The following is a 20,979-nucleotide window of genomic DNA, read 5'->3' as shown; positions in this document are numbered from 1 at the left end:
GAACCCTGGGTGTCCTGTAACATGTGGTGGTTCAGAGTGATGGAGAACCCTGGGTGTCCTGTAACATGTGGTGGTTCAGAGTGATGGAGAACCCTGGGTGTCCTGTAACATGTGGTGGTTCAGAGTGATGGAGAACCCTGGGTGTCCTGTAACATGTGGTGGTTCAGAGTGATGGAGAACCCTGGGTGTCCTGTAACATGTGGTGGTTCAGAGTGATGGAGAACCCTGGGTGTCCTGTAACATGTGGTGGTTCAGAGTGATGGAGAACCCTGGGTGTCCTGTAACATGTGGTGGTTCAGAGTGATGGAGAACCCTGGGTGTCCTGTAACATGTGGTGGTTCAGAGTGATGGAGAACCCTGGGTGTCCTGTAACATGTGGTGGTTCAGAGTGATGGAGAACCCTGGGTGTCCTGTAACAGGTGGTGGTTCAGAGTGATAGAGAACCCCGGGTGTCCTGTAACAGGTGGTGGGGAGGATAATCCAGGTAAAGTCTTTAATGCATGGAAGGGAGGAACTGGAAGAGCAAGGGAGGGGCGGAAGCCAATGGAGGCGGAGGAAAGGCGTGCACAACAGGGAGGGCTAATCGGGCCCCCTAATCCCTCCCTGGCCCCCACCTCCTCCTCATGAGGGAGGCCAAGCAGGAGATGACTCCACCCGGCTCTGGACGCTTCAAACGGACATAAGGGGGACCAGGGATCTATCTGTAGGCCTATTTACAGGGTACCTGCTGAACAACACTGTGCTCAACTCTGAAGATTCATCATAGAATGAGGCTTTGTCTCTTCCCTGTCCTCTTTCCTGCCTTCTGAAGCACATCATTCAACATGGGAGAAGTTGAAAAGGTAATCCCGCTTGCTACCTTCTGCTGATCTTTGAGTTTGATGGGAATGTACATGTTGATGAGTCCTAGAGCGTGATTCAGGGACTGATTGTTTCCCCTTTTTAATAAGAAGCTAACTGATGAGTTGACACTTTCTCTGCAAATAAACTACATAGTAGTCCCTTACAAGCTTCCTAATTGCTTTCTGTGTCTGTTTGTAATATCCTATTCTATCTCATTTCGCTCAGGGGTTCTTTTCAGTCCTACAGAAATTAAAAGGAACCACAGAACAGGAACTTCGGATAGTCCTCCTGGGTCTAGACAACGCTGGCAAAACAACGCTGCTAAAACAGCTATCATCCGAGGATGTCAACACCATTACTCCCACACAGGTCAGATCCGATCCTGGCGTGCTCTGAACTTACATAAGCAGGCCATGTAGTTTTGTAATGACAACCATGTGACACTTCCTCCCTCAGGTTGTTGCCCAAGGCAACGTACCACGTAATGGCACTTACTCAATGGAAGCATTTGTTTTACCTGCTGATTCAAAATCTGATCTCTGATCATATCAATGTCTTAGATGACTGTACCAGGGTCAGGTCACTCCAGGTCAAACGCTTCGCGGCTCTGGAAGTAGACAAGTAGTATCCTCCAATGTTGACTTCAACACATCAAATAAGATGTTCATATGTCTCTGAAATACCACACTAGTGATGCTTGACTTGGTTCTTCTTCATACCATGTTATCTGGTAGCAAAGCATCACAGTCGGTTGGTTTGTGCAGTCCCTCTGTCGCAGAAAATAGCACATTGGCAATGATACATTTAGCTAGACTAAGAATAGAGACTAGGCTGAGACTTTAATCCGGGGGTTGAAGATTACTTAACCATAAAGTCAGAGAGGGTGCAACACACATTTTGTAAGCTCCAGGTAACAAATCGAGGTTCAAGTTTTGTATCATTGTACCTGTCTTTCTGGTCATGTCAGGATTTGGTTCTAATAAAATTATGTTAAAAATAAATGCTTATTTAGAGCCACTTGTAACAGAATAAAGCTGTGTTTTGCTAAACTGTGTTAGATCAATGAATTCTGCTTCTCCATTGATGCCAAAGGGCTTCAACATTAAGAGTCTCACGTCTCACGGAATGAAACTGAACGTGTGGGACATTGGAGGACAGAGGAAGATCCGACCCTTCTGGAAGAAATATCTGGAAAACACAGATTTGTTGGTGTGTAAATTATGTTAGCACTTTTGTCATTTTATTTTGTCTTATTATATCTGTAATCTGTTTCAGAGAGTAAAATAGTTTCCATTAACTACAGTTTAGATTTAGACTACAGCCTGTTCTATTGGTTGGGGGAAAAAACTGGGCATTAGTTTATTTCAGAATCTTCAATCTCAATAAAAACTAGAAACTGAATAGAGAATCAATCTTCTTTGTGTTACAAGATAATACATGTCTCAGTTTGATTCAATATTCTTCTTTCCTCCAGATATATGTCATAGACAGTACAGACAAGAAGCGGTTTGAAGAAACAGGACTGGTGAGGCCAACTGAAATAGCTGTTATACCCTATTCCACAAGGGTTGTCTTGTAAAACGTTAATGTTAACAGTAAGCTTTGCATATTAACAGCGGACATGCAAACCTTTAAGTGCTGGCAACACAGAGATGTAGTCTCCAAGACTTTGTTCAGCTCTGAGTCGGATAACACTGGTCCTTTGGTCCCTCAGGAGCTATCAGAGCTGATTGATGAGGAGAACCTGAAGGGTGTTCCGGTGCTCATCTTCGCTAACAAGCAGGACCTGGCCACAGCCTCGCCCGCCAGCGAGATCGCAGAGGGCCTGAACCTGCACACATACCGCGACCGGGCGTGGCAGATCCAGGCCTGCTCAGCTGTCTCTGGAGAGGGTGTACAGGTAGGCCACAATATCTCTCTCAAAATAGGACAAATCATATCAGTTTTATGAAGTTAGATGGACACCGTATCATGATATAAAATAACAACAGTACTGTATCATCCTCTAGGATTTACAAGACAGATATTGAAGACATCATTCAATGTTAGTTCATGTTCTATCTATTCCTCTTCATGTGGTACAGCCTGTCTGCACTGTCGAAAGTATCCAGTTCTCACTCTGTTCATGTAGTTTCTATTCCTCTTCATGTGGTACAGCCTGTCTGCACTGTCGAAAGTATCCAGTTCTCACTCTGTTCATGTAGTAAAATAATTGAGAGCCCAAAGGAGAATCAGAGGTTATTCTCTGCTGGCCACCATGTCATTAGTAGGATCTTTTCAGAACATAGTAGTCTTAGTAGAATCTTTTTCTAATATTTTCTGATCGTTTCACATACTGTGCAGGAGATTCTGTCATTACAGTTTACAGTAGGGTTGTCGGGGCAACATCTCAGTAAGGGGGAAATTAAGAGCGAAAACAAACTAGTGGGGGGTCGACAAATGCTTTGCCCCTGAGTACTGTGCTGGAGGATCAGGTCAGGAGGTCAGGCATGATGCCCTATGACCATATGTAACACAGTACAGTATACATTTATGCTTTGATTGCTTTGGAAATTCTGTAGCTTGGAATATTTAATGTGTATATGTGATGTACTTGTTCTCACAGGACGGCATGAACTGGATTTCCAACAACATTGTAAATAAGAAGAGAGATGACTAACCCCTGAATATCCAACGTGATGCTTTTTAAACACACTTTTGAGTGTTTCACGTACATATGTTGACACCCAATGCAATGGTGACAGGTTTTATAGATGAAGCCTTCTCTCTGAAGATGTCCCCAAAACATTTGAGAGCTTGCTGGCTTTTCAAATCCAGCCACAAGAAAATGGATGGAAGGTTTTGGGTTCACCACAGAGACCATCAACAAGAGAAAAATCACAACTCCCATTAAGGGTTATTGCCACACTGCTCTGGAATGATACTTTCTTTGATTTAGTCGATGGAAGAAAAAAACTATCCTTGAAGAGCACAAGTAAAAACAAGGGACAGAGCATGTAATGGGCGAATAGCCCAACAACGTTTTGAGTAGAACATCTCTCTTTAGTTGAAGGCACGTGAGTAAGGCTTCATTCATACTCACTAAAAAGGGTTAGATTTGGTAGTTTGTGTGGTTTCACTGTTTGTAAAAAAAAAAAAAAATGACAAAGAATCTATATTGTGTGAATTGAGACTGTGATATCAAATAAATATTGAATTGGAAGAATCTCTTCATACTTGATGTGATATGCTTGCTTTGTACCATCAATGTAGACAAGCACCATTCCATCCCCTGTCACTGGTTGCCTTGTTGTCAGACAGTAAGTCAGTGCTGCCGCACAGTGGGCACTTGAGGCAGGAATGGTAAACACACAAAAAAAACTATTTGGTCTGTGTCAAATTCATTGTACATTAATGTACTGTATATTCCTGAAGACTATTCAGTAAAACGTAGGTCACACACACGATGAGGGCACAGTGAACTACTGAGAGAATAGTATCTGTAACTTCGTACACTGCTCAAAAAAATAAAGGGAACACTAAAATAAAATCCTAGATCTGAATGAATGAAACATTTTTATTAAATAATTTTTTCTTTACATAGTTGAATGTGCTGACAACAAAATCACACAACAATTATCAATGGAAATCAATTTATCAACCCATGGAGGTCTGGATTTGGAGTCACACTCAAAATTAAAGTGGAAAACCACACTACAGGCTGATCCAACTTTGATGTAATGTCCTTAAAACAAGTCAAAATGAGGCTCAGTAGTGTGTGTGGCCTCCACGTGCCTGTATGACCACCCTACAACGCCTGGGCATGCTCCTGATGAGGTGGCGGATGGTCTCCTGAGGGATCTCCTCCCAGACCTGGACTAAAGCATCCGCCAACTCCTGGACGGTCTGTGGTGCAACGTGGCGTTGGTGGATGGAGCGAGACATGTTGTCCCAGATGTGCTCAATTGGATTCAGGTCTGGGGAACGGGCGGGCCAGTCCATAGCATCAATGCCTTCCTCTTGCAGGAACTGCTGACACACTCCAGCCACGTGAGGTCTAGCATTGTCTTGCATTAGGAGGAACCCAGGGCCAACCGCACCAGCATATGGTCTCACAAGGGGTCTGAGGATCTCATCTCGGTACCTAATGGCAGTCAGGCTACCTCTGGCGAGCACATGGAGGGCTGTGCGGCCCCCCAAAGAAATGCCACCCCACACCATGACTGACCCACCGCCAAACCGGTCATGCTGGAGGATGTTGCAGGCAGAAGAACGTTCTCCACGGCGTCTCCAGACTGTCACGTCTGTCACATGAGCTCAGTGTGAACCTGCTTTCATCTGTGATGAGCACAGGGAACCAGTGGCGAATTTGCCAATCTTGGTGTTCTCTGGCAAATGCCAAACGTTCTGCACGGTGTTGGGCTGTAAGCACAACCCCCACCTGTGGACGTCAGGCCCTCATACCACCCTCATGGAGTCTGTTTCTGACCATTTGAGCAGACACATGCACATTTGTGGCCTGCTGGAGGTCATTTTGCAGGGCTCTGGCAGTGTTCCTCCTGCTCCTCCTTGCACAAAGGCGGAGGTAGCGGTCCTGCTGCTGGGTTGTTGCCCTCCTACGACCTCTTCCACGTATCCTGATGTACTGGCCTGTCTCCTGGTAGCGCCTCCATGCTCTGGACACTACGCTGACAGACACAGCAAACCTTCTCGCCACAGCTCGCATTGATGTGCCATTCTGGATGAGCTGCAGTACCTAAGCCACTTGCGTGGGTTGTAGACTCCGTCTTATGCTACCACTAAAGTGAAAGCACCACCAGCATTCAAAAGTGACCAAAACATCAGCCAGGAAGCATAGGAACTGAGAAGTGGTCTGTAGTCACCACCTGCAGAACCACTCCTTTATTGGGGGTGTCTTGCTAATTGCCTATAATTTCCACCTGTTGTCTATTCCATTTGCACAACAGCATGTGAAATGTATTGTCAGTCAGTGTTGCTTCCTAAGTGGACAGTTTGATTTTACAGAAGTGTGATTGACTTGGAGTTACATTGTGTTGTTTAAGTGTTCCCTTTATTTTTTTTTGAGCAGTGTAGATTATGGCCCTCAAATTCTATTTACCTTGAAGCCAGTTCCACTGGACCATGGTGTCCATTCAGGGTCTGTGTCAGCTAGATCATGTTTTTATTATCGGGGATAATGTGAGGAGCACACTCTGACTAGTGACCACCACTCACTAAAATAAGCCTGTGATCTAAGGTGGGTGGTCCGACCGTCAGAACCCAGTCTTCCACTAGCAAAGGAAGCTCTGCCTTGAATAAAGAGACATAAGAAATTATTAAGCAGTTTCTTACAGCCTCATTCGGGAGTGAGTTTGCTGATATCTGGAGGTAGTTCTGGAATTTCAATAGCAGGTAAGACATCATGAGGACACAAGGATCTGTTCTGTCGGTTAGTCTCACTTTATTACTGTATAACTCCGGTATAACTCATGTTCTATATACATTGTACGCTGGGTGACATTCGACAGAATGGCTTGGCTGTGACCAGTTTACTTGTAATATCTCTGGATGTTTACTTGTTACTATGCTGGATTGTTATGTAGTAACAAGATTAGGGGAAAGGGAGATACCTAGTCAGTTGTACAACTGAATGCCATCAACTGAAATGTGTCTTCCTTATTTAACCCAACCCCTCTGAATCAGACAGGTACAAGGGGCTGCCATAATCGACATCCACGTCTTCAGTGCCTGAGGAACGCTGGGTTAATGCTCAGTGACAGAAAGACAGATTTTTACCTTGTCAGCTCGGGGATTCGCTCGGTTACTGGTCTCAAAGCTCTCACCACTAGGCTGTCTGCCGCACCCTTATAACATAAGAACAACACATGCTTACATAGGCTGTTTCTATCTGCCATACTCTCTGATGGCAGGGTGTAATCACAGTAGTCTCTGATGGCAGGGTGTAATCACAGTAGTCTCTGATGGCAGGGTGTAATCCCACTACTCTCTGATGGCAGGGTGTAATCACACTAGTCTCTGATGGCAGGGTGTAATCCCACTACTCTCTGATGGCAGGGTGTAATCCCACTACTCTCTGATGGCAGGGTGTAATCACAGTAGTCTCTGATGGCAGGGTGTAATCACAGTAGTCTCTGATGGCAGGGTGTAATCCCACTACTCTCTGATGGCAGGGTGTAATCACACTAGTCTCTGATGGCAGGGTGTAATCCCACTACTCTCTGATGGCAGGGTGTAATCCCACTACTCTCTGATGGCAGGGTGTAATCCCACTACTCTCTGATGGCAGGGTGTAATCACAATAGTCTCTGATGGCAGGATGTAATCACAGTAGTCTCTGATGGCAGGGTGTAATCACAGTAGTCTCTGATGGCAGGGTGTAATCACAGTAGGCTCTGATGGCAGGGTGTAATCATACTAGTTTCTGATGGCAGGGTGTAATCCCACTAGTCTCTGATGGCAGGGTGTAATCCCACTAGTCTCTGATGGCAGGGTGTAATCACACTAGTCTCTGATGGCAGGGTGTAATCACACTAATCTTTGATGGCAGGGTGTAATCATACTAGTCTCTGATTGCAGGGTGTAATCCCACTAGTCTCTGATGGCAGGGTATATCCCACTAGTCTCTGATGGCAGGGTGTAATCATACTGCTCTCTGATGGCAGGGTGTAATCATACTGCTCTATGGTAGCAGGGTGTAATCACACTAGTCTCTGATGGCAGGGTGTAATCACACTAGTTTCTGATGGCAGGGTGTAATCCTACTAGTATCTGATGGCAGGATATAATCATACTAGTCTCTGTTTGGCAGTGTGTAATCATACTAGTCTCTGATGGCAGGGTGTAATCATACTAGTCTCTGATGGCTGGGTGTAATCACACTAGTATCTGATGGCAGGATATAATCATACTAGTCTCTGGTGGCAGGGTGTAATCACACGAGTCTATGATGGCAGGGTGTAATCACACAAGTCTATGATGGCAGGGTGTAATCCCACTAGTCTCTGATGGCAGGGTGTAATCACACTAGTCTCTGATGGCAGTGTGTAATCCCACTAGTCTCTGATGGCAGTGTGTAATCCCACTAGTCTCTGATGGCAGGGTGTAATCACACTAGTCTCTGACGGCAGTGTGTAATCATATTGTAATTATACTAGTCTCTGTTTGGCAGGGTGTAATCACACTAGTCTCTGATGGCAAGGTGTAATCATACTAGTCTCTGATGGCAGGGTGTAATCACGCTACTCTCTGATGGCAGGGTGTAATCCTATTGCTCTCTGATGGCAGGGTGTAATCATATTGCTCTCTGATGGCAGGGTGTAATCATACTGTTCTCTGATGGCAGGGTGTAATCCCACTAGTCTCTGATGGCAGGGTGTAATCACACTAGTCTCTGATGGCAGGGTGTAATCACACTAGTCTCTGATGGCAGGGTGTAATCATACTAGTCTCTGATGGCAGGGTGTAATCCTATTGACAGGGACGATGCAGGAACCAGACTGTGACCTGGCCAAGCAGAGGAAACAGTTGGTCCAGGAACTGTGCATGGAAAGACAAGGAGGTATGGCAACCACCACAGTCCACAGAGGGAGTCAAGACTAAGGACGAGCTATTGGAAAAGAATGCCACATTGCATTGCATTTCATAGGAGAATTCCATTATCTTTTGTTTCCCTTTCAATCCTATTTTATCCAGAAAAGTTCATATATTCTAGCTCAACAGGGCAAACGGCATTCCCTCTGAGCTCAACTGTGAGAGTTGTGAATTATGAGGGAGTGAAGGGAGCGAGAACCCAGTAATGTATATCACTCCAGGGGAGGAATATCATTATGCTGAGACGAGGTGTGACTCATAGTAGCAGGGTGGTGCAGAGCCATGAATCTAACATACATGACCTAATAACAAGAACAGCATGTCCCATACTCCTCCAAGTGTCATGTTTAATGATTAAACATCCCCAGCAATCAAACACCTTCCTGAAGTAACCATCCTCATTCAGAGTCTGAAAACAGAACCCAATGTGCCAGAATCAGATAGCTGTATGATGTGTCTGCAATTAAGTCATGTACTGTTAGAGTCAGTTAGCTATATTCTATTGAACACCGAAGACATAGAGAACATTGAATCATTCCAGCTCCGGCTTGGGCAGTGGCTTTGCTTGTAAGGTAAAGAGGTCACTACAATCAAGTCAAAAGACTGTGGAGGATATTGATACGTTAGTCTGTGTTTACCTCTCTACTTATTTGATTGTTCATCTGTCTACACTATCCACGTGTCTGCCTTTGTATGTTCTCTTGTCTCTGTGTTGCTGACACCTCAGAGCACTTTGACCTGGGGAAGAAGATCAGCGTTCCTCAGGATGTGATGATGGAAGAGCTTAACCTGCGGTCTAACAGAGGTTCCAGAATGTACCAGGAGAGACAGAAGAGGGTGGAGAGGTTCACCTTGGAGAACGTAGCACCAGACACTCACAGGGTGGTGCCCCACGACCCCCAGCAGCCAGACCATAGCAGTACACACAACCAGGGAGCCTTACAAAGGGGGAAGAATAATTACCACACAGAGGTCTATATTGGACAACCAGGAAGAAACAGCCTAGTGAGATCCCTGAAGAACACAATAGCCAGTAAGGGAAACCCAAGTGTCCTGGCCCCAGGTAACTGAGTGTGAGAGAGTGTATGTCTGTCTGTCTGATGGAAGGGGACAGGGTATTACCCCTACAATAACAATCCACCTCTCCCTCAAAGGTTACAATGGGCCTCTGAAAGAAGTTCCTCATGAGAGGTTCAACGTCACTGTGATTCCCAAGTCCTACTGCTCCCCATGGCAGATTCAGCACCATAACGGTAACAGTGACAAGCTGCTGTCTGCCATCTCTGCCCATCTCCCTGAGCTGCCACAGAAGCTCACCCCAAACAACTACAGGTGCTTCAACAGGTGAGCCCAAGTGACTGGCTCTATAGCCTGCCCTTGACCACTCCCTACACCCCCACACAGCTTGTGGTTGACTAACCAAAGTGTGTGTTTTGAGAAATACTCAAGAGTCAATCTTTCAGTAGTCAAAGAAAGTTCTAGGCCTCTGGTTTCCTCCTCTGGTTTGCTCCTTGGCTGGCTTCTGAAACCTCTTTCTAAAAGGCTGTCGTCTGCTTGTGAAACCAGAATCTGGCGCTGGCTCACACCAGCCTGGGCCACTGAGTAAAGCGTCTATTTTAAAACACAGCGTCTGTAAGCTGATCCCCACACAACTCTAGAAAACACTCAAGACAGATTTATATTAAGATACAAAGGTAAATTACTAATCAGAACCAGTCATTAAACTTTGAGAATCTACTCACCATGCTACTATGACCCACACCAGAGGCCTTATGATCAGATACATTTGATTTCATCTGTGGTTTAGGGAAAAGGGGATACCTAGTCAGATGTCCAACAATTTATTCAACAGAAATATGTCTTCCGCATTTAACCCAACCCCTCTGAATCAGAGGTGCAGGAGGCCGCCTTCATCGACATCCATGTCTTTGGCGCCCGGGGAACGGTGGGTTAACTGCCTTGCTCAAGGGCAGAACGACAGATTTTTACTTTTTTTATGTACCTTTAGTTAACTAGGCAAGTCAGTTAAGAACAAATTCTTATTTTCAATGATGACCTAGGAACAGGGGGTTAACTGCCTGTTCAGGGGCAGAACGATAGATTTGTACCTTGTCAGCTCGGGGATTTGAACTTGCAGCCTTCCGGTTACGCTCTAACCACTAGGCTACCCTGCCGACAAGGGGATTCGTTACACTTACTAACTGTAGATCCTGACACCCATTTATTTCTGTAGGGCCCCGATGCCATTTGGGGGGACAGCAGGTAGTGTGAGGATGTTCCCCCTGCCAGGGTTTGAGCTCCTGCAAGCCCATACTGAACCGAGTCGGACCTGGGAGAGCATATGTGACCGGCCCAACTTCAACCGCACCCCAAGGGGCTGGGCTGCCCACTACACTGCTGAAACTGAGACTTCAGACCTCTGAGCCCATGGCTGTGACGGAGAGCATCATGGGTAACTTGTGACTGACTGATCTACAAATAATATTTAGTTATATATGATGGAAGGTGATTTGTTGATCAGTCTTGACTCTCCTGTAAAGTCGGCTTCAATGTCGAACGTGCTCCATGACAGCTTTAGATGACCTCGCTACACTCTTACAGACATGAACTGCAAGTCCAAACAGTGGATACTAATGTGCAATTTCAGCATGTGCAATTTTCTAGCATGTAATCACTTTAGAAAAATAATGTTCTCTCCTTGTCTTGTTCTGCCGCAGCTAATGATGTCCACAATGTCTTGAAGTATGACCAGGTCACAACTTGTTAAATTATGCTATTACAAACAACAACAAAAAACACTTTAAAAGAAAGGATATGTTTAATGAAGCAAAAATGTTAACCATACACTTTTCACAGTTATAATAAAAGACGTTGACAATGCTGTGGAGTCATGGACACCTTCAATCTTTAGATAATAGTGCCACCACATGGAAGTAAAATGGTCTTAACAATTGGTTGTTCTGAAGAACGTTAACGTCGGACAATTCTGCATAAAATGCATTATAAGGAAAAATAATTGTAGAAATGGAGACATTCTCTATAAGAAAGGTTCAGTACAATATGCACAACTTGCAAACGTAACCCTCCCTCCCCCTTTCAAATATACAAGTCAGAGATAGAACATGCCAAAATAAAGGCAACACTTTAGAAAATGAGGGATACAAAGTGTATTGAAAGCAGGTGTTTCCACACAGGTGTGGTTCCTGAGTTAATTAAGCAATAAAATGACCAGTTGCCCATTATTTTGGCTACCATGGTTAGAAGAGATCAGTGACTTTGGGGGAAAAAAAGGGGTCTCATAAGAGCATAGGTGGTTTAAAATGTGTGTCTCTTAGTCACCAGGTCTCAACCCAATTGAACACTTACGGGAGATTCTGATGCGTCTGAGACAGCGTTTTCCACCACCATCAACAAAACACCAAATTAATATATTTATTGTGGAAGAATGGGTGTCGCATCCCTCCAATTGAGTTCCAGACACTTGTAGAGTTCTATGTCCAAGGCGCATTGAAGCCGTTTTGGCCCAACACCCTATTAAGACACTTTATGTTTCCTTTATTTTGGCAGTTACTTGTAGGTTCGATGGAGGAAGGTATAAGAATCATTTAAAACTATACTGTTCAGCACTCCAGTTTCCTAACGAGCAAGACCTTGCTGATGCACAAAACAGAGGTTCTTCTCCATTACACAAATATAAAAGAAGCATCTCACATCTGTGAACTGTGACTATAGTCACTGTGTCGGTTATTAATAGGGCGAAATTGGTCAAATTATCACGATGTTAATCATAAACAGTGAGGTACGAGGGTCTAGGAGCCTCCGTGACGGCTGGCGTGTGCACCCATGCGCTGTGGATCCTGGGAGGGGTAGTGGACATGGCCAGGTGGCCTCATGCCCATGGGAGGGGGCATCCCCATAGGGTCCATGGAGTGGAACATGGGTGGCCCAAAGCCTGTAGGGATAGAAACACCACAGGTTATAAAATCTTAGTTGAGGGGGATAAAAACATTTTTTTGAACTTGTCCTCTGAAGTACAGATAGAGTAAATTAGGACAACACAATGAAAACACTTTGAAAATGTTTTATTTGTGGTCCACTTCAGGGGGGTTCTTGTTTTACCTGGAGGGGGGGGCATAGCCACACCGGGGGGTGGGGGTAGACTGATGTTCATGACAGGAGGAGCTGAGTTGGGGCCCAGGTTGAAGTAGTTGGTAGGGGTGTCTTCATCCACAGGCGGTGGAGGTAGCGCTGCAGGACAGAGACAGAGGGTCAGTATTGACAAGTCACATTACTGGAAGAGTACGGTAAAATGTGTGTGAGGGTTTTACTCAGGGGTTGAAACCGAAATTATTTTCAAATTGGTTCATTGTGAGCAGAACAATTATATTTTTTATTCCGTTCCACTGCTCCTACCAGCAACCGGTTCGAACCCCCAAAAAGATACTGGTTGATATTCCTTTTTAAACCTCTAAACCATTAAAATACTTCACCAATTAGTGGGGATAGAGTAGCTTGCTATGGAGGCAATTTAATCTGTATAGGAAATAAATTGTATTTTCCATAACAGCATGATTTCTGTTATTCAGCCAGGTTTAAATCATGACAAACCCACACACACTGTGCTGCCAGTGACAGTGTAGGCCGCGAGATGCAACTGAAATGTTGAGAGGAGATGGAGGAAGATTACCTTGAAGCGCTGGGTATCTTTTTATGACATGCATTATCTGAATTAGTCCCACAGAATTACCCCTACGGAGGGGTTTCTACGGAGGAACTTTGAATGTCTGAACTTCCGAGTTGGTTTAACGTTGGACCAGAGCAAACATTAGCAAGCTTGTGTGTACAGAGGAGCACAAGAATTAGAAACAACTTTTTGTAATAAATCCAATGTGAAACTTAACTATAATATCCTTAACTAGCATTGAAAAAGTTAATGCATTCTTTTAAAACCTCTCCCTCATTTCTGAATCATGCTTGTAACGTTGTGAGTAGGCTACAGTAACCTAGGCTTCAGAGGGGAGGAGCAGATTGCTAGTAGGTGTGTATGTAGGCTAAGACTTCCAGCTGGCAGGCGGAAGCTGGAACACGTTTGAGTGACAGAGTGAGGGTTTTGCATAGGCGCTTTGTTTTGGAACGTAATAGAGCGTTATTAACTGGTTACCCATGCATAAACATGTTTAGCATCCCCAGGCCTCCACACATACAAATCGCTGATGCGTACCTTTGGAACGTCGACAAGTCAAATAAATCAATTGCATATAGGCCATCACAATAAATCCATTATTTTAGTCAGGTCTAAAGAAACATGATATGAAGAAAATGGATTTCAGAAGAACATAATGAGTTGGCCTACTGTATGTTGTCTGGCTATGCATCACGCTGTAGGCTGGTTCGTTTAGCTGAAAATATATGCTTATAAGTGCCATTATTTTATTGTAACAAGAATATAATTGAACTTAGCTGAATTATAAAGGTTATTTTACCCCATTCTGGTGCGAGAATGTGTGCATATGAAGTGGCTATGTTGAGCGTAAAAGTTATCATTTGAAACAGGTCCGAAACGGTAGATTTAGAGTTATTTGCCAACTTTAGTTGTGAATGATACAAACCTTAGAATGTCTTAGAAAGCAAAACAAATATGGCTGCATGATGGGCCTATAGGCTATTAAGAAAGTAGTAGTAAAATAAAAAAAAAGGTGTGCTCTGTTCCTTGCCTCAGACTGCACTCTGTATGCCATGGGCTATCCAAACATGTTCCTGTAGCTACCCAATGCTTCATTCGGGAAAACAAGTGAAATCTGCTCAGGAACACAAATAGTAATGTGTTTTCACAAAAAAACCATTTCATTAAACTGTTGACAGCCCTACTCTCTGCACGCTGGTGGAAGAAACGCAGGAAGAGAACAGGAAATGGAAACTCAGTAATGAGATTCTGTAGCTATAAAGGTAAATGTTTCAACCTGTTAATTATGAAAACATAAAAACATGCCCTATTACTAGGCTATTCAAATACAAATTAAATATAGGCTGAAATTAATTTATGCTAGACCAATAATATTCCAAAGATATCTCAAATCAGTATTTTTTATGCCGTGTGTAATATGCAGTTGGCTAGGGCTGGGCGACATGGCCAAAATCTATATTTCCCGATATAGGTAATTTCTGTAAATTAAATGAAGAAATAGTTTATATAAAATGACCACACGTACAGGCCTATTTCTTTTTACATTTTGAATTATACTCAACAAATAAAAGGTATTTGCATGTGGCAACTTGGGTCGAGTGTTGGCACCAACTCACGAAACCCCCGTTTCCCGACCGTGTAAATTGGGGCCATGTCTTTGCAGATGTAAGTTGTAAAGGCAGCTGTTATCTCCTTACATCTTCGTGATTCTTTGCCATATGGTGTGTCGCGGGGCAAAAGCCTCTTGCAACGTCTGAATCAGGGGTTTGTTTTGAGCACTCAACTACATTTTTGGGTCATCCGTAGACTCTCCGTACTGTTTCACGTGATTCTTACGTAGGTGGTAAAGGAATTTAGTGGTGTTTGAGCCGGTTGTCGGGACCGGCCTGTGGCATATGTTGCAGAGGATGGATTTCTGGTCGGTGTCAGACTGTTCATACCCAAACCACGTCCATGCGACCGAAGTAGCCCCTCTGTTAGGTACGAGCTCAGTGTCTCCGTGCTCTGTCACGTTCACTCTCCTTCATGTTTGTTTGCGTTGCAAATTTCCTTCCACGCAAAGCGATGTCCAATTGACTAAAATAGTGCCGTATCGTGTGATTTGCGACAACTAAATAAACTATAGACATTTTTCTATCATTTCATATTATGCTCTATCGTCACACAATATACTGTTGAAGTCGGAAGTACACTTAGGTTGGAGTCATTAAAACTTGTTTTTCAACCACTCCACAAATTTCTTGTTAACAAAGTATAGTTTTGGCAAGTCGGTTAGGACATCTACTTTGTGCATGACAAGTAATTTTTCCAACAATTGTTGACAGATTATTTCACAGATAATTCACTGTTTCACAATTCCAGTGGGTCAGAAGTTTACATACACTAAGTTGACTGTGCCTTTAAACAGCTTGGAAAATTCCAGAAAATTATGTCATTGCTTTAGAAGCTTCTGATAGGCTAATTGACATAATTTGAGTCAATTGGAGGTGTACCTGAGGATGTATTTCACGGCCAACCTTCAAGATCAGTGCCTCTTTGCTTGACATCATGGGAAAATCAAAAGAAATCAGCCAAGACCTCAGAAAAATAGTATCTATATCCACATAACCTGAAAGGTCGCTCAGAAAGAGGTGTATCACTGCTCCATAACCACCATAAAAAACTACAGTTTGCAACTGCACATGGGGACAAAGACTGTACTTTTTGGAGAAGTGTCCTCTGGTCTGATGATACAAAATAGAACTGTTTGGCCATAATGACCATCATTATGTTTGGAGGAAAAAGGGGGAGGCTTGCAAGCCGAAGAACACCATCCCAACCGTGAAGCACGGGGGTGGCAGCATCATGTTGTGGTGGTGCTTTGATGCAGGAGGGACTGGTGCACTTCACAAAATAGATGGCATCATGAGGTAGGAGAATTATGTGGATATATTGAAGCAGCATCTCAAGACATCAGACAGGAAGTTAAAGCTTGGTCGCAAATGGGTCTTCCAAATGGACAATGACCCCAAGCATACTTCCAAAGTTGTGGCAAAATGGCTTAAAGACAACAAAGTCAAGGTATTGAAGTGGCCATCAAAAAGCCCTGACCTCAATCCTATAGAAAATCTGTGGGCAGAACTAAAAAAGTGTCTGCGAGCAAGGAGGCCTACAAACCTGACTCAGTTACATCAGCTCTGTTAGGAGGAATGAGCCAAAATTCACCCAACTTATTGTGGGAAGCTTGTGGAAGGCTACCCGAAACTTTTGACCCAAGTTAAACAATTTAAAGGCAATTCTACCAAATACTTCAACTGTATATCATCATTTCACCCAGCCCTACAGTAGGCTATCATTATTTTAATTCTGTTTTTTGGGGGGGGGCTTGGGCTCATATACAGGCCTATGCATAAGCGAATCATCACCTTGGAAATGGACAGCGCTTTCTTTGTGTTAGAATTTGAAACAAAATCTACAATGACCACGTTACCCACTCAGTTACAACATGTTGTTGAACTTCTTTCTTTAAATGAAACAATCACAGTGAGGTGAGTTTTAAAAGCACGTACTGATTTTATGATAAGTGTTTGATGTGTTTCGATTGCATTGATGTCAGAGTGGTTAGAGGGGCAATACAGCCCTGAGTACCAGACCCTTAGTGACCTTATGAGTGTTAGCGAGTTGGGTACTACTAATGCATGTCCTGAGTGCACAAGAGGAGATTATCGCGACCGAGTCACATAGAATTTTGCTGTGGTCATGACTCATGAATACCGGTGTGGCGATAATACGGTCACTGCGACAACCCTGGTTCCTATCTTCTAGCCTCCTTCTCAAACCCCATTGGAAGAGGTCTGAGGTCCCTCATCATCTGACCTTCTCATCTAATGAGTTTTGAGGATGAGGTGATAGACAGAGGTAGCTAGGAATCAAGGAAATTAAATTGAGATTCTCCCTGTGTATAGCTCTCACCTCCAGGCAGTCCAGGTACCGGCTCCAGCTTCAGCCCCATCTCAGTCAGCCCTTCTCCCCTTCCGTCCTTCCCCCCTCTCCCGTCCCTCCTTCCCCCCTCTCCCTGGGACCTGGAACAGAACAACACAGTCAGTCCATCACATCAACTCATGTCACACTGGAGGTGCTTTTACTTGCAATATCTGTGATAACAGAGCAATCAGTCAACAGAAACACAGGTACCTGCTGCCACAGCCATCTGTCACTAGTATTAGGAACCACAGGTGGAAGTGTATGAGACTGTCATATCATAGGATGGTACTTTACCTGCCCCATTTGACGTTGAGTCTGCGACCGTTGATAATGAGCTTGTTGAAGGATTTCTCAGCAGCTAACTCTGCAGCCTGACGGGTGGCAAACTGGATGAAGGCACACTGCTGCCTCTGAACGATGGTGGTGGTTCGGATCTCCCCAAACTGGTAGAAATGGTTCCTGTTGGGGGGCAAGCAGTTATATTGGCTCATTTATCCCGCCTCCTCTCCCCTGTAACTATTCCACAGGCCACTCCTGTAAATGAGTAAATTTTTACTCATTTGGAGTAAAAATGTATTATTCTGCGCAGGCACTCACCTGAGTTCAGAGTCTGTGATGGAGTCTCCGAGCCCCCCCACGTACAGTGTAGTGATGGACTTGTCCTCTGGAGTGTCCAGTCTCGGCATGGTGGAGGCTCTCTTCAGCAGCTTGTCAGCCACAGGGTCGTTGATACCATAGTAACGGTCCTTAATGTTCTGGTCTGCCAGGGGATCGTCTGGATCAGTTGGCTTCTCATGCCTGGAGTGCAGTAGTTCAGAGATAATGAGAGTTAAAGCAAAACGTCTGTCAACATCTTGGAAAAAATCTTCTAATCTTGGCCAAAGTCGAGAACCAGACCTGTGTCACTGCATTTACTTTTTCCCATTGGCTCATAAGTCAACAACTGCCCAATGTTTAACATGTGCCATGTATTTCTTTGCACCTATGGTTTCATGACGTTGACAGTTGCTCACCTGTAAGGACACTCCTCTCCTCTCTTACACTCTCCCTTCACCCAGAAGGAGCAGATATGTGGTCTGTTCCTCTTGTAGTAAGGTGTGGTGCGGGCTAGCTTCAGCAGCATGTCACTAGAGCTGGGGGCCTTACCCAGGAGACCCACGGGCCGGGTACCATCAGAGTTCCCTATCTGCAGTCAGAAGAAAGCGACTGTCAAGTGGATGCATTTCACCGAAATTTGAACCATTTAAATTTACCAGAGCTCATGAAGACTGAAATAATGACGAATGACCTGGCCACGGAAGGTACACAACTAAGACCAGAGGACCATAGACCAGATATTTCTGGGTGGTCCTCATGAATGAAATCAAATCAAATTTTATTTGTCACATACACATGGTTAGCAGATGTTAATGCGAGTGTAGCGAAATGCTTGTGCTTCTAGTTCCGACAATGCAGTAATAACCAACAAGTAATCTAACTAACAATTCCAAAACTACTGTCTTATACACAGTGTAAGGGGATAAAGAATATGTACATAAGGATATATGAATGAGTGATGGTACAGAGCAGCATAGGCAAGATACAGTAGATGATATCGAGTACAGTATATACATATGAGATGAGTATGTAAACAAAGTGGCATAGTTAAAGTGGCTAGTGATACATGTATTACATAAGGATGCAGTCGATGATATAGAGTACAGTATACTCTGGAATGAGTCATGTGACTTGGCGAGTAAACATTGTCTGGAATCTTCAAGGGAAAATGAGAAGGGTCAAAGGGTGCTACCTGAATCCTCTTGGCATGAACACACTGTTAGGATATTTACGAAGCAAGCAGACTTAGGCTAGACGACAGAATGTAAACATTGATCTGTCTGGTAACATTACTGCCGTCGCACAATTAGAAGATTACACACGGGACTCAGATCATGTTACCAACTACCTTTGATCTTGAATAAGGGAAAATACATCACCTCTCTTTCCATGTTCTGTGTGTAGTATTCCTTGTTCACATCTGATTTTGGCACATCGTCCTTGATTGACAGACCAGTGTCTCGGACCTGTATTGGCAAGCCTAGATGAAGGAGTAATGAAAATTAACATCCACTCTGAACTTGTCGGACATGCAACTTTTATTTTATACCTGTACAACTCTCTGTGTGCGTGTAGTCATTCTCTGGATGGTACAGATATAACCTGATCCAAACCCTGTCCTTGTTGACTCACCATACTCTAGATCCAGCAGGCAGGTCTGACAGACATTCTTTATCTTGCTGCACGTCTGGCACGCCTCTGTCTTCTTGAAGCGCATGCGGGTCCCAGGACACCATCGGAACACAGTGAATGGTCTAGCACATATCTAAGCAGGACATAGAGGAAGCAGGAGGTCAGTGAATGTTTAGATTGCAGTGGCATACTCTGTAGCAGGGTACTCTACTTATGTACAGGGTATCTCCTCAGAACCTATGTTGGAGAACTCTGCTATATGTGTAACTGACTGATTAATCCAGTTGAGCATTAATGCACTTGCGAATTTCTTACCTTGCACTCCTTGCCATACTTCTCCTTGGTCTAGCAAAAAAAAACAGATTGTGATACAGGATGAGTACCTGTTTTGAATTACCATATCTAGAAGGACATGTCAATTAAAGATTCAGCTACATGAACATACATTTAGCAAAAAGGTGGTTAGCTCCTAGCTCTCAAAAACTCTAGGCAGCCTTATGCCAACAATTCTAAGCCATTAGCTTTGCCCATTACTGCCTCGAGTGAGCTACAATCCCGACACTGTGTTTTAACGCTTAGATACGTCAATCAATGCTTGGGATACGGCTTTAGAACTATATGGCCCTTACCTTATATCAGAGAAAAACATAGTTATAACAAAAATAAGCACTTATTGTAGCGCGGTTTTGAACAGATCCATTCAGCTACGGGTGACTCCATCTGACAATCTACACTTCTGCTGCACTTCCCGAGTTACGCTTACACACTTGTCTTCCGTCTCCAAACATGGATATATGGCTGCACTAAACCTATGAAGGTGTGTATCAAGTTAACCTCTTTTTTTTCAATATATAACAGTCTATGTCCTTCCAAAAACGTACCGCAAGTGATACGTTTTAACGTTTTAATGTTTCAGACTGAGTGTCGGGGATCTTAATACAACTTCCCCCTACAGAAGACGTTCTTCGTCCAATGATGTTACTGATGTTACTGTTAATGACAGAAGACGTTCTTCGTCCAATGATGTTACTGATGTTACTGATGTTACTGAACGGATACTCATGATAATGGGCTAACGTTAGTTAGCTCCCAGAGAACATTAACCCGAAGTTAGAGAATTGATTAAACGTACCATTCGAATATAAGGATTCTCTCCAAGACATGTCTGGCAGAGAATGGGAAAATCCTGTGGAAGTGAAGATGACAAAAAACAAAACAATTAACGTTAGCTAGCTAACATACAGTAGCTACTAGTAACGTGGTTAGCTAACGGATAGCTATAATCTGATATTTTACAAATTAACTAGCTAGCTACTTTGAATAATCGATTAAATAGTTAAAGAACATTACATTTTTAGCTACGCAGCTGTGAATGTTTATTTAGCTAACTATTAAAAGGGCAACGACTTAGCTAGCTAGAAACCATTTGCCATTAGCTAGTTAGCTAAGCGAGCTCCCAGGAAAACACTAAACGTATCTCTAGTACCACTGCTTATTGACGCAATCAATATCGCAGAATAACAATTACACATGACATTTTCCTTTCAGATTAACTGAAAAATATCACTTAAAACATACCGCGTCTTCCCAATTTTGTCTATTGTAGGTGTTAGCTCCTAAAGACGTCGCCATTTTAGAAATCCTCTGTCAGTGTCTTCCCGGTAATCACT

At 43.7% G+C, this 20,979-nt stretch overlaps 3 protein-coding genes across 5 annotated transcripts; 2 read left to right on the top strand and 1 right to left on the bottom strand.

Annotated features, from left to right (window-relative positions):
- The first annotated feature begins 644 nt into the window (after positions 1-644).
- Positions 645-4,040, top strand: LOC139388293 (ADP ribosylation factor like GTPase 3, like 1). Of its 2 annotated transcripts, none has more exons than XM_071134882.1 (6): positions 645-842; positions 1,069-1,212; positions 1,936-2,052; positions 2,318-2,368; positions 2,558-2,743; positions 3,449-4,040. In XM_071134882.1, exons 1-6 carry the CDS (start codon positions 825-827, stop codon positions 3,500-3,502), a joined length of 570 nt encoding a protein of 189 aa, XP_070990983.1. In that variant the 5' UTR covers positions 645-824; the 3' UTR covers positions 3,503-4,040. The 2 variants fall into 2 exon arrangements, with proteins under 2 accessions (XP_070990983.1, XP_070990984.1); XM_071134883.1 differs by lacking the exon at positions 3,449-4,040 and adding an exon at positions 2,853-3,276.
- A 1,927-nt stretch (positions 4,041-5,967) lies between these two features.
- LOC139387840 (myozenin-3) lies at positions 5,968-11,315 on the top strand. 2 transcript variants are annotated; one of them, XM_071134119.1, is made up of 5 exons: positions 5,968-6,234; positions 8,321-8,401; positions 9,161-9,496; positions 9,588-9,777; positions 10,667-11,315. In XM_071134119.1, exons 2-5 carry the CDS (start codon positions 8,326-8,328, stop codon positions 10,854-10,856), a joined length of 792 nt encoding a protein of 263 aa, XP_070990220.1. In that variant the 5' UTR covers positions 5,968-6,234; positions 8,321-8,325; the 3' UTR covers positions 10,857-11,315. The 2 variants fall into 2 exon arrangements, with proteins under 2 accessions (XP_070990220.1, XP_070990221.1); XM_071134120.1 differs by lacking the exons at positions 5,968-6,234; positions 8,321-8,401 and adding an exon at positions 8,877-9,005 and having other exon boundaries at positions 10,667-11,094.
- LOC139387839 (pre-mRNA-splicing factor RBM22) lies at positions 11,233-20,979 on the bottom strand. Its single transcript, XM_071134118.1, has 11 exons — positions 20,888-20,979; positions 20,442-20,495; positions 19,625-19,654; positions 19,310-19,442; positions 19,057-19,157; positions 18,094-18,266; positions 17,678-17,878; positions 17,375-17,539; positions 17,069-17,178; positions 12,553-12,681; positions 11,233-12,385 (listed from the first exon to the last, which is right to left on the bottom strand). The coding sequence occupies exons 1-11, from the start codon at positions 20,939-20,941 to the stop codon at positions 12,243-12,245; spliced, it is 1,293 nt and encodes a 430-aa protein (XP_070990219.1). The 5' UTR covers positions 20,942-20,979; the 3' UTR covers positions 11,233-12,242.

The sequence above is a fragment of the Oncorhynchus clarkii genome, chromosome 29, assembly GCF_045791955.1.
Source record: "Oncorhynchus clarkii lewisi isolate Uvic-CL-2024 chromosome 29, UVic_Ocla_1.0, whole genome shotgun sequence".
In the NCBI taxonomy this organism is placed as follows: Eukaryota; Metazoa; Chordata; class Actinopteri; order Salmoniformes; family Salmonidae; genus Oncorhynchus; species Oncorhynchus clarkii.
Note: the sequence above shows the minus strand (reverse complement) of the source record. Positions and strands in the feature narration are given on the sequence as shown.